Raw genomic sequence first — 16,052 nt, 5'->3', positions numbered from 1 at the left:
AATCACCGGCGAATTACTTTACGAGCCTGGTAGCGATAAAATCGCTCGACAAGCCTCATCTCGAGCCGAGTCGCTTAACGAACGGTAACAATGATTCACGAGGCGGATCTAAATAATCGTTCGTCTCTGTCGTCGTGCTCTTCTGTTTCCATTCACGTTTTATTTGACTTTTTCGCCCTTTTCAGCCGGTGCTCGAGGTTTCCTTTATAATCCAACGATAGGAATTTGTTAAGATACTTTGCGCGATGAATAATTTTGGTTTTGCTGATTAGTTAATCGTGCTTCCTTTCTGTTATAGATGGTGGAAGGAGAACGCTGTAGAATCTCGCCAAATAGTCAGCAGCAGTTAATCGGACAGTTAAAAAGACACGAAAAGAAAAAGGAGTGAGAGAAAAAGCAGTTAATTATATTAATTACATTATATATCATCCTATTTTACTTTTAAACAAATTGTTCTAATTTTTTATACGATATATACTAGTATCTTTAATTGTAAGAACACAAATTGAAGGATTATTGTATATTTCATGAGTTTAATTAAATAAATAAATTATTTGAAAGGAATGAAATAAGTCTTATCATTTTCCTATTGCCTCCCGTAATCCTTTTCCTTATCATCATTAATTTAAAACAATCTTGAGGAGAATTCTAAGAATTTGACGTCACTTCCAAGAATCGCCAAAATTCCTGGAATTTACGATGACGTCATTTCCAAAAAGTGGCGCTTAGGAATACCTCCTATAATGTTTTTAGTATTATTCGTTTCCTAATGAAATCCTGCGCACACAATTAATTATATTAGTATCTACATAATTATTACACATGCGATCGAAATGAGATAAGAGAAACCAATCGTTAAAAGCCAGTAAAGTGTAGAGAGCACAAAAATTCTGCTATTTATCGTTGCTTCTTATCAGGACTACTGTGTCGCAAATTAGAAGTCAACCATCGAACCTCAGATTGTACAACAGACATGTACAATCGATTGTACAATATGTAAACGATTTAATATTTTATTCTCGTGCTTAGAGAAGTATTGCACGGCGCGCTCGCTCTGTTAGCATTTGTTACGGCCAACGATCTATATCGTAGCACGAACTAATTGAATCCAAGTCTTGATAGTACCGTAAGAATAGTAAAAAACTAGCGTGACTCACCTGAGGTCCACGCTATCGTATATAGTACGAACTTATTATGAACCACCGGTGAGTCACCCCATACTGAACGCGTTACTATGTGCTATCGAGTAAACGTTCTAATAGAACCTCATTTCAAAGCCATACACAATTCCCATAAAACGACTACTCTCACAATTCTGACAATTTGTCACGAATCAAATGTAAAACCGTCTCCCATCACGAATTTAACAATAACTCTTCAAACAATGAAACGCCTCGATTTCTCGACTGTCGATTATCCAAACGTGTTCACTTCAGAACGTTTCCAACTGGCATCTGACAGATTTCCGTCTCCGCTCTGCCAGAGGGACGTGTCTCTCGACTGCTCTTCCTCTCTTCCCTTCTATCCACCCCGTTCCGTAAAGAATTTTCCCGTAAACCCTTTCGAGTCGACTAATGGATTGCGCTCGCGAGAATGTTCTTGCAAAGGCAGAGCTACTTCTCTCGGCTGGCGAGGTCCTACCCCATTCTAAAGCTCGTTGATATATACGATCGCCAGGTAAAAGCTCGTAAAAATCGCGTGACCGTCACCAATTACCATCTGGTTGTTCCTCGCAGTCGTTCATACGGGCGTACGTGTTGGACAACGTGTACGTTTGCATACTAATGCACGTGCTTTTCTACGTGGCGTTATGGTACGTCACCACGGTGAGTGTTGTCCGCCAGAGAGGCTTGTCTTTAAGAATATTCATTTCCATCGTATTCATTTTTATCCTCGACCATTTATCAATTTAAAACTCGAACGAAAATTATTTAAATAAATGGAACGAAGGTGAGGCAGGCAAAATAAAATTGTTGAAACTGTAGGTGGTGAAGAAAATGGAGAAATCGAACAAGGAGATGCAGAAGATCGTGGAGGAAAATAAAACGGTGCGTCGATCGATACTCGCTAGTAGAAATTAAATAGCACCCATCTCTCGTCTAAACGATTGTTGCAGAGACTGGAGGAAGTAATGGCGTTAAAGGATAAGAAGACAGAGTACGACGAGGTGGTGGTCAAGGCGGTTAGTTGTCCGATAGGGGCTTCCAAATCTCTTCAACGCGACTGCGATCTCCTAACGTTTCAATCCTCTTGAATTTCGACAGAAAGAAGAGCAGAAATTAACATCGCAGGAGCTCGATGACGAAGTAACTTAAAACCTCTTCGATGCACCCACAACCCTCTAAACGAGCCTAAAGATTTTGATCTAACTTCCATCATATTTCAAAACCCTGCAACCATTTCAATGAACCACTGAAAACAATCCTAAGCGCCCAAAATCTTCAGCTTCCAAACACACCCCCAACCATCCTAAAAAAAAAACTAAAATAACCAAAACCCACAATCTAGATGCGGCGTTTGAGCGCGGAGCTGATCACCGCGACTGGCAAACTCACGGAGCTGGAGAGACTCGTCGAGAAAGTAGCGAAAAATATCCTATTCCATCCGAGATCTCGCACCCTCGACAGACTCGTCGATTGTCATTAAGTCGTAGTTGATTTTCAGTACAAGTCCAGCGGGAAATCGCGCGAGAACTCTGCGGGCGACGTCGTCGAAGGGGAGGGTGAGCGCAGGGTGCGAAGCGGCCGCGAGGGACAGGCGGGTTCGCTCGAGGATCTCAAGGTGCGTTCCTATTCGAGCCAACACGGACTTTCCTCGTGTAATTGTCAGCCAAATCGAGATAGAGAGAGACAGAAGTAGAGAGACGCGGTTTACAACGAGCCACCATGTTCGACGGTTGTTGTAACAGGTTGGGTGGAACGGTTCCGCGAACTGGTAGCCCGCAAAGCGGAGGAACGAGCAGATTGCTCGAGAATTCTGTTAGGGAACTCTCGCGCGACCACCACCGGCGAACAGCGACGGTGCAAAGTTATTTCGATGTCTGGGGAACGAGATTGGGGAAAACCATGGCACTCGGTTAGTTAAGACGCATTCAACGGGCCTGGCCGCGGTTCTGCTCGCAGAGGAAGGGTTAACGCTGACGTCGTTTCGGGATTATCGTGTATTATCGTCGGGATTATTGCGCGTCGCGTGATTACGTAACGTATCTACGGATCGCTTGGATAATGGACTCCGGTAATCCTTCATTGATAATAATTGTCGTGTATATAGAACGGGTTCATTATTGTGTAACGGATATCTGTGACGTTTATCTAGACGGGAAATGGTACAATTAGATGTTTCCTAATGATGGTTGTTACCGCGACAGTGATTTGTCTGTAGTTAAATTTCGAATTTAGGAACCTGTAGTAATAATTAATAAAAATAATGTCGAGTTAAGAATTAAATTGTCCAATGGGTTGAAAGTTTGGTTGATTGCATCGATTGGTTGATTTGCTCGTTGAGCTGCTCAATATTTAATTCACCTGGCAGAGATTAAGAGAAATTAATGGAATTGTATTATGTTGCATTCGAAGATACTTGAACCGTCCTTTCCGCCGCCTCTGCCGCCGGAACCTCCGCCCAGGAAGTACGGGATCTTTGTCGCTAGACCTCCTGGCCAACGTCGTCCACCTCCCGCAGCTGCAGCTGCGCTACCAAAAATCGGATTCAAGTAATTTCGCCTCCGTCGAAGCTTCTTCGGAGTCCGCCATTTATCAGCGTGAGTCTTTTCGTACCTCGTCGCGTTAGAAATGTTCCGTATCTGCATTTTAATGGAAACAAAAATCTCTCGATGCAGACAGTAGATTGAATAATTATCAAGGTGAATGGTAACTCGTTTACCATGATTTATAGCGAGAAGGATGGAGTAACGTACCTTCGATCCAGCTTTCACCTTTCGCTCTCAAAATGGCTACAATATTCGCTAGGAACGGAGTCACGTTCTATCGTGACTTTCTCAAATGTATTACGGGCTAAAAGGACAGAGAATTATTGCACTTTCGTACATTCAGACTGATTAATGCGAGCTGGTGCGATTTCAGAGGCGAGCAAGTTCGTTTGGAGCGGCGGAGACCGTCGACGCGACGACAGAAGGAGAAAACGTGGAAGGCTCTTCGAGAACGTCGTTTCATCGCGTTACAATGTCAGAAAGGTGCACGGTGATTCTTTGAGGAACGCAACACCGTTTGCGAGATCGTTGCTGGGCCTCCTCACCATTTTCGCAAACGAGAAGTGCTAAATTTTTGTATTCGCGGACGATCTTCCTAAATAAATCAAGTTATCGAATAATAATGGAGTATTGGAATCGATCTGGTTTCGATTTTTTCTTTCGCACACACGCAGAAGTTAATTCGCTAAATTTTAATGGTTCACTATACGGTAGTAACCTGACTAAATAATTCTAAAATACACAACCGCGCGCAGTAATTTGACCAAATTATACTTAGGCATTCGAAACGGTAATTTGAGTGAATTATACTAAATTGCACAACAGGAATAGGCAAGAAATAATAATAGGTTTATCTCGTTGAACAACTGGCTGCTGGTTTACGGGTATCGTTTATTATTTGTATCATGGTGCAATTTAGATAATGAACTTCATTGTGCAAAATGTAAGGTTGCAAGTTCTCGATCTATATTTAGCTGGAACGTAATTGGAGCACGCGTTAAGAAAATGCGACAAGGTACTGCAAAAACTTTTGATGTTCCTAGAAAAATGATACCACCGTGAAAAATAATAATCGTATAAATTTACGAAATAACAGTGCCATTATGTTGTACAGCTACGAAGAGCACGAATAACGAGAAACCTGTTGCGTTCTTCATTTAACCGATTAACGCACAGCACACTAATAAACGTTCTCAATTTTGCATACATTACTAATCAAAGAAATAATAAATTAGATCGAAATCGTTACACCTCATTAAAATATTTATTACGCCTTACCGTGCTCCATTTTTTCTCTCAACACTGTAACCCACGATTTGCATAAAACAACTCGACGTTTACGCCGCGCGCGATCACTCGAGAGGATAATTAATTTCCCGCGTGCGCAGGCCGCAGATTTTCCGCTTCACTTTTGCGCGATTTCCACGATTATAAAACCGATAATCGCTCGCGATTAAAACGTATCGCGTCGGTGTGCGTGTGTAAAGGGAACCTGGCAAAACGAAACTGAAAATCGAACCTCGCCTGCGAGAGGGAGACCCTCAAGGTGAACGAGTAATTGCACTCGATTAACCGGACTCGAGAGAATTTATAAAAGTGAACCAGATGTACATGGACGGGTTCCACGCTGGTCTGATTTAGACGGGCTCGTATCACTGTCCTTGGGGAACTGGTCGCCAAGGAAAACTTTCCATTGTCCTACGTACATCGAGAGATAAACTGAGAAAGAAGGGGAAATTGTATACATTACATAAAAAAAAAACAATTAAATATAACAAAAAGTCAACAAACAACACAGCAACGTCAATAAATATACGATAGCAAAAATATTCATTGTTTTCTCTACTTTCCCACATCCTCATCAATGCAAATTATTTGCAAATTATTCCACGATTAACTATCTTGTAAGCGGAAAAGGTTTGCCAAGGAATAGAACTCGATAAGCGAACGGACTCGCGAAGCTTATCACTTTCATCGTATCCAACATTCCACGGGAAAGAATTCGTTTCCGCCCCCGGTTGCTCGAGACGTTTTCCTCGCTGGATTGCACCGGTTTCTCTCCCGACGTGGTGGCAAACAAACGAGCCACGGACGGGGATCGGCCGATCGGATCGCGGCGAGCCACGACCGTGTGCCCAACTTTCACTGACAACTCGTTGGGTCCGCCGCCGTGGTTTCGAATCATTCACAGTCATTCCGCGACGTCGGCAGACCGCGGCCGCGTCGTTCAATTCCTCCGTCGTGGACGCATCCGTTCGATCCGCGCCTCGATCGCCAAGCGAATCGACGAGGTAATCAATTTAAAAAAAAAAAAAAATCGTACGAAATCGTACCAGGACGGGAACCTGGTAAATTCCGTCACGATCGTTGCCAGTGGCGGTGTCAGTGATTTCACTTTCGGTAGAGCCGCGCACGAGTGACTTTTATGGACTGCAGACGGGTTTTAACGGATCGATTTTTTCAGATAACGAAGTACCCTTGGGATTTTGAACGAACAGAATCGTTGCAGCTGTTCGATTTTAATTACAGTGAAGTGTATCGTTGTTCAAGATCGAGTCTGTCTGTCTCTCTCTCTCTCTCTTTACATAACCGAGATTCGAAGCTGATGGAAGAAAGTGGAAGTGAACAGAGAGCGAAAGTAAGGCTGTAACGTCGACCGCGCTAAGAGTCGACGGCTCCTCGGCTACCGGCTGCTCGCATCGTCCATGCTTCTCATAAGTACGTATTGTCTCATCGTAAAAAATTGGGTTAAGGCACTGGCGGCGTCGCTGTTGCGTAACCCGCACGTTCTCCTTTCGAATCCTTGCGAAACCCCTTGCGCGTTCCTCGATTTCCATCGTGTAAAAAAATAATTAAACCTTCCGCAACGGTTACTAAAAATACCTACAAAAACAACCTACGATCTTCCATAAAACACTCGCTAAAAAATTATCATTACTAACATTCCTCCCAAGCACAAGAGCAATAACCGCAAACTCGCATCCATTCGAAGGATTAACCACATCTGTTCGTCCCAAACACCCTCGCGCCATTCCCAATACTCCTTCCTTTAACCATCTAAAAATCCTCCTCCTCAATCTACCCTCTTCATCAAGTCTCAGAGGTCCAAAAACCCTGAATCAACGAAAGCAAAAAAAAAAAAAAAAACAAAAAGCAATATTCGATCCAAGAAAAATCGTTTCTCCGCGGTCCTCGATCGCTGGTCGCTTCCATTTTAATCGGCTGTCCATGTGCACGCGGGCAGGTACGTACAGCGGACTAAAGTTCAAACGCGGGAACCAGTCGCGGCTGGGCTTGGGCGATCCGGTCCGCGCGGATCGTCGGCCACGAGGTGGCCGCACAGTGGATCGGGGATCGCCGATCGGTGCGGACGCGACACGTTTCACGGCGGCGACACCACCGTCGAGGACAGGCGAGCAGCATGGCCATGGACACCGGCACCGTTCGTCTGGTGATATTCTTCGGGATGTTCCTCATGTTCGCCGGCGACTACAGCTACTTCCTGGCCGCGATCTTCGGCAGGCCTGCTGAGCAGAACGTCACGGAGGCGATGAAAAAACCGGAGCAGGCCAAGATGGCTGGGGACAGGATAGCCTTGGCGACGGTTAAGAAGGACGACGAGAAGGAGAACGGTAAGGAGGAGCTGGCGAGGACGGTGGAGACGGTAGCCATTGAATGTGAACGGGGTAACTTTCGAGGGTCCTCTTTGGTTGGTACGTGTGGCTCGATGGACTTTAAGGAGACGTGAATTTCGATTTGATGTTAGAATGTAACAGAACGTTGAATGGTACTAAAATTTCGATCGAACAGTTCAGTAGAAGGGTGGAACGATTTGTACCGATCGCTCTGAGACGAGATACTTCAACCAAAGTGGACTGTCTGCTTTCAGTTTGAAACGAAGTCGCGTTCAAAGTTAGTTTAGACAGGTGTAATGTATACTTGATTGATCAGGCGAATGGTTTATGTAATGTCCGTGAGAATGGTAGAACTGTGTGACCATTACGACCTGGCACGTAACGAGAAAACGATTCTGGTCGCGTGTCATTTGATTAGGAGTTGTTGAATAATTTCGCGTTCGATTTTGTTTGATTTCGATGGATATCGAGGGATTGACAATTTTCTACTGGTTTTCATCGCAATTTACCTTGTTCTCGGTGACGCTGCTCATGCGGCGTCATTGGATTTTCTGGGATTTTCAATATTTTTAGCGTCCGCATACCTCGACGCGTGTTTATCCTGTTGACTCACTTTTTCGCTGCTCACCTGCGATCTTTACAGTGCGTGGGTCATTTACAGTGCGTCATTTTAGTCGGGTCAATTTTAAAGCTCGTTTACGTATGCATAGTACATGCATAATTTACTTTTAAAGGCACGTGTAACATAATGGTCGATCAGACGGTGAAGAATTTTTACGACAGAGTACTGGATAACAAGTATAAATCTCTCACGTTGTTTTCACAACATCTCTGACAGGCATTTTTCGCTTAATACATTCTTTTATTGACATTCTCACGTAATCACCGAAGCTGGATCAACTATCGCAGTGTATGACGCTCGGCAGCAGCAAAGTATTCCATGATATACGCTATCCATTCAGCTTAATTAACGTCACACCGTAACGAGGCTCCAGTCTGTGCTAATTGCACGCTAAAAATGAAATCGAGAAGCTTGTCGATGGCTACGAGATACAGTGCTAAATTCAATTTCGAAAAACACAACTGGCGATCGATCAACGAGTTTGTATTCGATTCGCGATTTCACGTAGCTCCACTTATTTCTCGAAAGCTATGAAATAAAAGCGTGACTTTTACACGATTTCATAGAGAACAACTGGAGCAATTATAATAAACGAGAGAATTGAAGACTCGAAATAAAAGATCCAAGGGCACGATTAAACCGACTGATCTATTCGCTGGTTAATCGGATGTACCTCGTGTTTCCTCGTGGAATAAATCGCCGGATATAATTCGAATAATTAAATCGCCGCTCATAAATCAGATTAAATTAAGCGGAATATTCCTGAATACGAACCAGTCTAAGCAACCGAGAATCTATAATTGAAACATTGTTCTGACCAGCTTAACGATATGTTATGTTTATGGATCACTTTGCAGCGGTTCTACGACGAGCCAGGATAATGGCGACGATCAAGACGGCTTGCTTGCCCAAGCTGATATGCGAATTGACCTCGTCCGTTCATCAGGATCAGCTGAGCGAGATGGAACGGTCCTTGTTAAATTTGATCAGGTAAACAGTTCGTTTATCCCCACCTTGTTACCTTATCTCTCTCGCTTTATTAATTACGTAGCACGAGGTGATGGTTCGATCGATTTAATAACAATAATTAACGAGAGAGCAATTTAGCTAACACTTCGACGTTAAGAAAACGGTGAAGGAAGCTTCTACGATGTATAAAGCTAATACGAATATTTTATCTAACGTTATAATTTCTTATCGATTATTTAGCGTCACGAAATTAATCAGACTTCCATTGTAGCTGCAATTTCATATCTCATAGCGCATTATCACCAAGCATGTCCCACCCAAAGGTAACCACGCCTCGCCATTTTCTACGACCTTCTCCTGCCTCGATGTACTTAAGTCGTTAGGAGAAGTCAAGCAGTAACTCTTGCCAACGACTCTGAAAAAGCTCTCGCGCGGTCGTTCGTCAATATTTGACGTTCCACGGCGAGAAATTTGTTTTTGCCGGCCGATAAGTCGCTCTGAACCTGGTGAAAGAGGCGAGATCGAGCGCAACGAAAGAAACCATAATTAGGTTCCGCGGAAAAATTTGCGAAACCGTTTAACGAAATGATTGACGATCGGAACCCTCGTGTACGTCCGACGTTTTCACGGTAGAAGTTTTACGACGGTGCGCAGGGTGCTCGTATCTCCTCTACTTTCATCTAATCCGGCACTTTCACTTTTCACTTTCGATCGCCGTTCCTGGTAACCGATCCAAACTTTGCATCGCGCGATCGAACTTGACGAGGCTCGCGAAAGGTCAGCACCACCCATATCGCAGTGGCCACCCATGTTACCTCGCGATTTAAGCGTGGACTGAATCGGAAGCGATCGTCCTCGTTCCTCTTACGAGCTGTCTCTCGTTTCGATATTATTCTCTCGCGTCCTTGATTCCACGATCAACGTTCGATAATATTTGCAGATTTCATATTGCTTGAATATCAACGATTTCCTTTTTACCATCGATCGCATATGTATGACCAGTCTCGAACATATGTCATACTGTACTCGAATCACTCGCAGAAAACGTTCCATAAATACAATTTAACGACCAGTGGAATAATCGGCAGAAATGATACAAAGTGCTAATATCAGGAAGAAAAGCAAACATGCATAATGTATATTACCCATAAAGTGTATGTGCTTAACGTTCAGCTAATGCATCGATCATCCAATAATTATTCAACACTGCAAGATCAATACCGTCTATCTGCGCGTCTATCCCTAAACAACGCGTGAGTTATCAACGAATCAATCTATAAACCTACTTTTTCATTATACTTTTAAAAGAACGTTCTCTCGCCTTCGCGATTTAATTGAGATTAAACGCATCGCTGGCAAACAACGATAAACACGTACTCCCACTCGTCTGTTCAAGAATTATACGTCAAATCGTTGGATTAAACTCGCGAATCTGTAGATCACGCCAGGAACTAGAAATTCGCCTGGATCGACGCGCAGTGATCCACACGAGTAAAACGACAAGCGAAACGAACGCAACCGTTCGATATCTCGCTGAACAGACGCAGTCGAACCGCGTCGACGGCGATATTCCCTAATTTTCCCGTCCGCGAGCGCGGAAGCGTCGCGACGCCGCGTCGGAATTGGATAACCGCCGCGTGTCCCGCAATTTTCGATCGAAACGCGCGGCGCGGCTGTTATTTGGATAATGCGAGGCCGCAGCGGTGACAATTTTCCTCGCTGATTAAAAGCAAAGTTATGTTAAACCGGCCAAATATTGACTGCGAGGCTGCGTCGCGTTCTGTTTGATTCCTACTCGAAGTCGCAGGCTCTGTGGATTTTAATCTGAGCTTCTCTATTTTCGATTTCGCGTGTGTAACAATGCTGTCTTCTGTAATTGGAATTCTTCTATCGCTGTGTACAAGTGAAATAATAAAATAGAAACGAACGAGAGATTCAATTGATACGCGACCGCAATATTTCAAACGTGAATTGAAACAATTCTCCGTCCAGAAGAAAGTGAAAATCGTATAAATGTATAAACGGTCCAATAAAATCGCAGAGAAAACGCGAGCCAGATATGGGCCGCGAAAATTTCGAATTTACCTGGATGACGCTACCACTTCCGGTCATTAAGGCGCCAGTGGTTCCTTTTGAGAGGAGGAGGTCGAGGTACCACGTGAAAGTTCTTACGTAAGCCGTGTTGAAAAGGTGTGCGCTTCTATCTTACTATAACAATCCGCACTTTCCATTTCACGGGTTATCCAATCCTTCAACTTTCTACGACGCGTCGAGGTTGGCCAGGAATGACAGCGTTTTGTCCCTGAAATTACTTATTTTTTTTCAATCTTCGACGACGCTTTCGACAGATGATCGATCGTTCCGTTTCGCAATCGATGATAAACTCCTCTTCCTTCTTCGCTTTCGATGTCGCAGGATGTACGATTTGGAATGGCAGTTCCGCTTTAACGATTAATTCACGGCAGGGCTGCGACGCTTCCGTTCGCCACGCGAAAATACCCGCGACTCTTCCACTTTCCCCGTTGAAAAGGTGAATTTACTTTCGGCCACGCGTGCTCTAATTGACAGCAATTAAGCTTTGAATTACTCGCGGACCGCGCGCCTTTTTTTCCTACTCATAATTAATTAACGGATTAATTCCTGCGTCGAAAGGTAGGCGTTCGCGAGAGTATGAATAAAATTATCGTCAGAGTTTGTCTTTCGTCGATGCCATAGAAATCTTTGGAAAGATTAATTAACGCAATGCTAATTTACGCAAAATCAAACTAATTGAATCGAATTAAAACACACGAAGACAAGGGATATTATAAATAAAAAAGGGGAGGAGTTAAAAGTAAAACGAGCATCGAGCAAAGACGCTTAGAGGATCGCCACGGTTAACGTACCGGAAGTATCCCAGCATCTTCATATTTACTTTTATGCGTGTGTAAACGCCGCGTCCCGTAGCGAGGACGATTTTTATTGGCTCGCTTAACCGATCAAGATGGAAAAGGTAAGAAGCCGTCTTGCGTTCGCTCAGGGTTGCTATCGTAAACGTCTATGGGGGTGGTTTCCCTTCTACAGCCGTGGAGACGTCTTCTTCGCGAGCCGTGCGTGACGAAATTGCTTCTTACGACGTGGTTCCTTCCTCCTGCCGCCTCCTCTCCAGAGAATCAAGAAACGCGTTCGCTCGTTTCACGTAGACGTCATTTTTTTGCCGCGACATCATCGATCGTTACTTCTCGTCGCGATCACGCGAACTTCTGCGTGGATTTATTAAGCAGCGATCCATTTCGATGACTTCCATCGAATCACAAAAGGATCTTACAATTTCTTGCGAGGCCATTCTTCAACTGACTAATTGGAAGCTGTTCTGGTTGATGACTAATGGTACGCGATTATATACACGATAATTCTAGTAGTATATATTATTATATTGCCAGATATATAATCAGTTTGTTTCTGTCATATTTGATGGAGGCAGCTTGGCAGTTCAGTAGATCAAGGAAAAAGTTTCTTGCAGTCTTTTGTTTACAGCTTCCAGCGAGAAGCTACGGTTGCCATCAGAAACAGAACATTGCTATCTGTACATAAGCGCAAAGTAGTAATTTCGTTTTTACCACGTAGCTAGAAAGTGACTGTGCAAATAAGAAACAGCGATCAATCATAGAGATCTGTACGAGGAGCAAAAGTAAACAATTGAATTATTCAAACGCGAAATAGAAATCACCAATTAATCAAAAGCTTAACAAGTATATCGCGCTAATAAATGCTCAGCAGCATACGTGTATAGATGCATTGCGAAACAGAATCGATGAGAATATTAAAGTTCAAAGGAATTCATCAATTCCAAATCAGTTCGATCAGAGAAGAAACGACACGCGTGTGGCGTCGATGGCGAACGGAAGTGGCCATCTTTCCCGCGTTTCTTCGGAGCCTGCGCGCACGCGTGCACCAGGGAAAGGCTCTTTGGTCGCGTACGCGTATAATTTTCAATCCTATTCGCCAGGAGCGTAACCGGATTCCGGGGCGCGCGTTTACCGACGCTCGTCGATATCGAAAGTAAAAGGCGTCTCGCCTTGTGCCTGTTCTTACGTGCCTCCTGGTACCCCCGACCAGTTTATCATGGCCAAGCGTTGCGAAAGTGGAGCCGATTTCGCGCGTATCAGCCATCCACTGGCGTCAGGCTGTTCGTTGCCGCGTTTCGAAACGCACTTTTCGCCGCGCGAACCTTGCAAAACGTACTCGTGAAACGCGTCAACTTCTGCTCTCTACGCGCTTTCGCGAGCACGTGAATTATGGAATTTTCTCCGCGAAGAGAACGTCAGTGAACCGCGCGATTCGTGGATAACAACTGGTAAAAGGAAACGCGAACGGTTATCGAGAGGTGTGGAATGAAATTATTGGATTTGATCGATGTCTCGCGATAGTTCCGCTTCGCGGATGCAACGTAGGTACGCGTGGAAGGCTGTCGAAGTGTTACATCGTACGCTTCATTGGATCGAAAGAGAGCTTGCGAGGAGTTGGAATAACTCGATGGTATTTAATGTAGGTCTCGCGTGTCGCGGTTATTCAGGGCTTATCTAGTACATATAACCGTGCAATCAGCTTGATAGGTGTTCAAATTAATGACACTGGTATCCAGATTCATTTTTCAATTAATTCGACTAATATGGCAAGATAAACGATCGCGGGATCACGCTGGAATCGCTTAACATCGAACTTGACAATTCTGCGTTCTACATATATCCATGCCTAATTAATTATTCAAATGTACTTTCTGCAGCTGATTAAACAGAGCATGCCTCGTTAACGCTAGCTTCGATCTATAAGAATGGTAGTTAACCTTGAACTTTGCCGATCTTTCATGAATAATCGATCGATTTGACGATAGTAGAGCGACGGTTTCGACGGTTCGATGAAGGAGGAGGAACGGACGATGAACGTTTTGACGGAAACTTTTCAGAGACACGAGTTTGAGCACTATGGCGGAAGTGCCATCGAGGTACCACTTCGCGGCGCACATGGGTCAGCTGATATCCGGGCTGGAGGGTCAGGGATGCCACAACTTCTACCCCACCTGTCCGCTGCCAGGCTCCAGCGTTCTCAACATGATGAAGAAGATCCGTTTGCGCTGACGCGGTCGTGTCGCGTCGACGACCTGACGAGGAACGCGACGACGCTGCCTGTGATACCGCGGACGGATCCTCCTTACTGGTTTCTTCGACGACGATTCGAGAGTTCGCGGACAATTTCTCCGTGGAAAGAAGAATCGGATCGCGAGTAATCGTAACGACACGATTTTCGAAATGTTACACGAACGTCGAAGTTGGCTAACGCTTTGAGATCGTACGTTTTGGTCGATCGAAAGAGATTTGCGCGTAGACTAAGTGTACATAGGATACGAGTTTTATTATAATCGTTCTCGACTCCAATGGATACTCGTTGGATTAGTAGATTGGATTCAATCGACGTAGGATTAAGAGATACAGCAGTGTCTAAAATGTCTCGTGTACTCTTACGAGAGGAAAAAAAATGTTAAACTCGCGATTATTTATTTGTTAGTTAGCGGAACTCTGTGTTTCGCTGTGCTTGTACGTTTCTACACGAAGTGTAGAATTACGGATAACTGTATTATAGCTGTAGCTGTGCGTATTTTTCACCGTCGAAAATAAAACATGTTTAAACGCGAAGTAATTGAGAAAACTTGTCGAGTCCTTTGAAAAGCTCCTCACTTGACGCATTCTTGTTATGTTTCACCTGTTTTTGTATCGTTCGAAGTTCACGAAACTTCTCTACCTGATTCCACGTCTCGCACGGCACAGTGTCTGGAAGACAAATTGTTTACCATCGGTGCACAATGCCTGGCAAGCGTAGAAAACATTCGCAGAAGCGGCCAGACGTCACAGAGGTAATGGCCCCTCTCGCTGGAACACGCTTCTCGCGATTATTTCTCGCGCTCATCAGAACGAGCAAAGAGTGCTGGATCTAATGTGCGTTACGCCAATTTATCCTCTCCGTGGCTCGTTATCTACGTGGCTTTAATGCATCAAAACGCCAGCTCAGCGTTCGATCGCCTCACGACAAGTTGGAAAAATAATTTTCTACCCATCGTTTCTCATGTGTATTTAACATAATCTTGTGTTTCGTGTGTATGTGAGTCTAGAGTAAATTAATTACGTCCGTACGAATTTGTTCAACCAGTACTGTAGCAATTTAACAATAAAATTGTATAAATTGTATGTGTCTCACGCCTTTTAGTTTTTCTACACCACGTCCCATCCTCCAGCTTGTAAATTCTCCGTGCAAAGCACTTTTCCTTTTTACGCGTACGACCGTAGTCTCAAGAACGTCTTCCGGTTCCTCGAAGTAAAAAAAAAAGTGGATGCGATTCCGCGCGAAAACAATCCGGACAATTTACAGCGGCGCTGGCTGCGGCGAGAAGTTATTGTAATAATCTCCGGCGCCTTTATCGGCCTAAGCGCGATGCCAAGCGAACGATCGCGAGCGAGCGAGTGCCAAAAAACACCGTAGAGCAGTTAGGATCCGCGATGTTCCAGCAAAAATGATCGTAGACGGTCCGTTTATCGCGCCAACTCGCGAGGAATCGTAATCCACGTCGAAAAACCCCGGACCGCCCGCTGCTCCGTTGCGAGCCAGCGTCGCGACGCTTCTAGACGTCTCACGAACGATCTACGCTCACGTGCGAACGGGATTCAGGCGAAGTATAATTAATTTTCGATAGAGTAGTCGAAATAATCGAGTTCGAGTAATCGAAATCGTGATTACGGGGATGTTGAGTGATAGAGGGAAAGTAATTTCCACGCAGGAAGTTAATCGCGTAAGAGGATCGTCGATTCATTGGCGAGGTAAAAGTGCATCGTCGACACACATTCTGGCAAACGTGATCGAGGGCACCACCACGGAGGATCGCGTTCATTGAGCAACGCTCCGACTAGATGCGCGCGTAATCCGTCTCGTTCACTGTGCCACGCAAGAAACCGATTATATTCTTACGGAGTATCGGCTGCGTGATCGCACTTAAGTGGCTGGCACCATTTCTAGATTCTGTTTGGAAACGCTGCTGACAAAAACGACTGCCAACATCTTCGATGCACGATTTATACAAAAACTCCAC

At 44.5% G+C, this 16,052-nt stretch overlaps 2 protein-coding genes across 2 annotated transcripts; both read left to right on the top strand.

The window, feature by feature from the left end:
* Positions 1 to 1,997: 1,997 nt before the first annotated feature.
* LOC143429276 (uncharacterized) lies at positions 1,998 to 4,279 on the top strand. Its single transcript, XM_076904807.1, has 7 exons — positions 1,998 to 2,048; positions 2,117 to 2,182; positions 2,265 to 2,306; positions 2,509 to 2,580; positions 2,654 to 2,781; positions 3,576 to 3,760; positions 4,083 to 4,279. The coding sequence occupies exons 1-7, from the start codon at positions 1,998 to 2,000 to the stop codon at positions 4,277 to 4,279; spliced, it is 741 nt and encodes a 246-aa protein (XP_076760922.1).
* Positions 4,280 to 7,081: 2,802 nt separating this feature from the next.
* Positions 7,082 to 14,133, top strand: Geko (geko). Its single transcript, XM_076904619.1, has 3 exons — positions 7,082 to 7,341; positions 8,824 to 8,956; positions 13,881 to 14,133. The coding sequence occupies exons 1-3, from the start codon at positions 7,131 to 7,133 to the stop codon at positions 14,050 to 14,052; spliced, it is 516 nt and encodes a 171-aa protein (XP_076760734.1). The 5' UTR covers positions 7,082 to 7,130; the 3' UTR covers positions 14,053 to 14,133.
* The last annotated feature ends 1,919 nt before the right edge of the window (positions 14,134 to 16,052 follow it).

This window comes from Xylocopa sonorina, chromosome 11 (assembly GCF_050948175.1).
Source record: "Xylocopa sonorina isolate GNS202 chromosome 11, iyXylSono1_principal, whole genome shotgun sequence".
Taxonomy (NCBI): domain Eukaryota; kingdom Metazoa; phylum Arthropoda; class Insecta; order Hymenoptera; family Apidae; genus Xylocopa; species Xylocopa sonorina.
The sequence above is the reverse complement of the archived record's forward strand: the minus strand, read 5'-3'. Positions and strand labels throughout refer to the sequence as shown.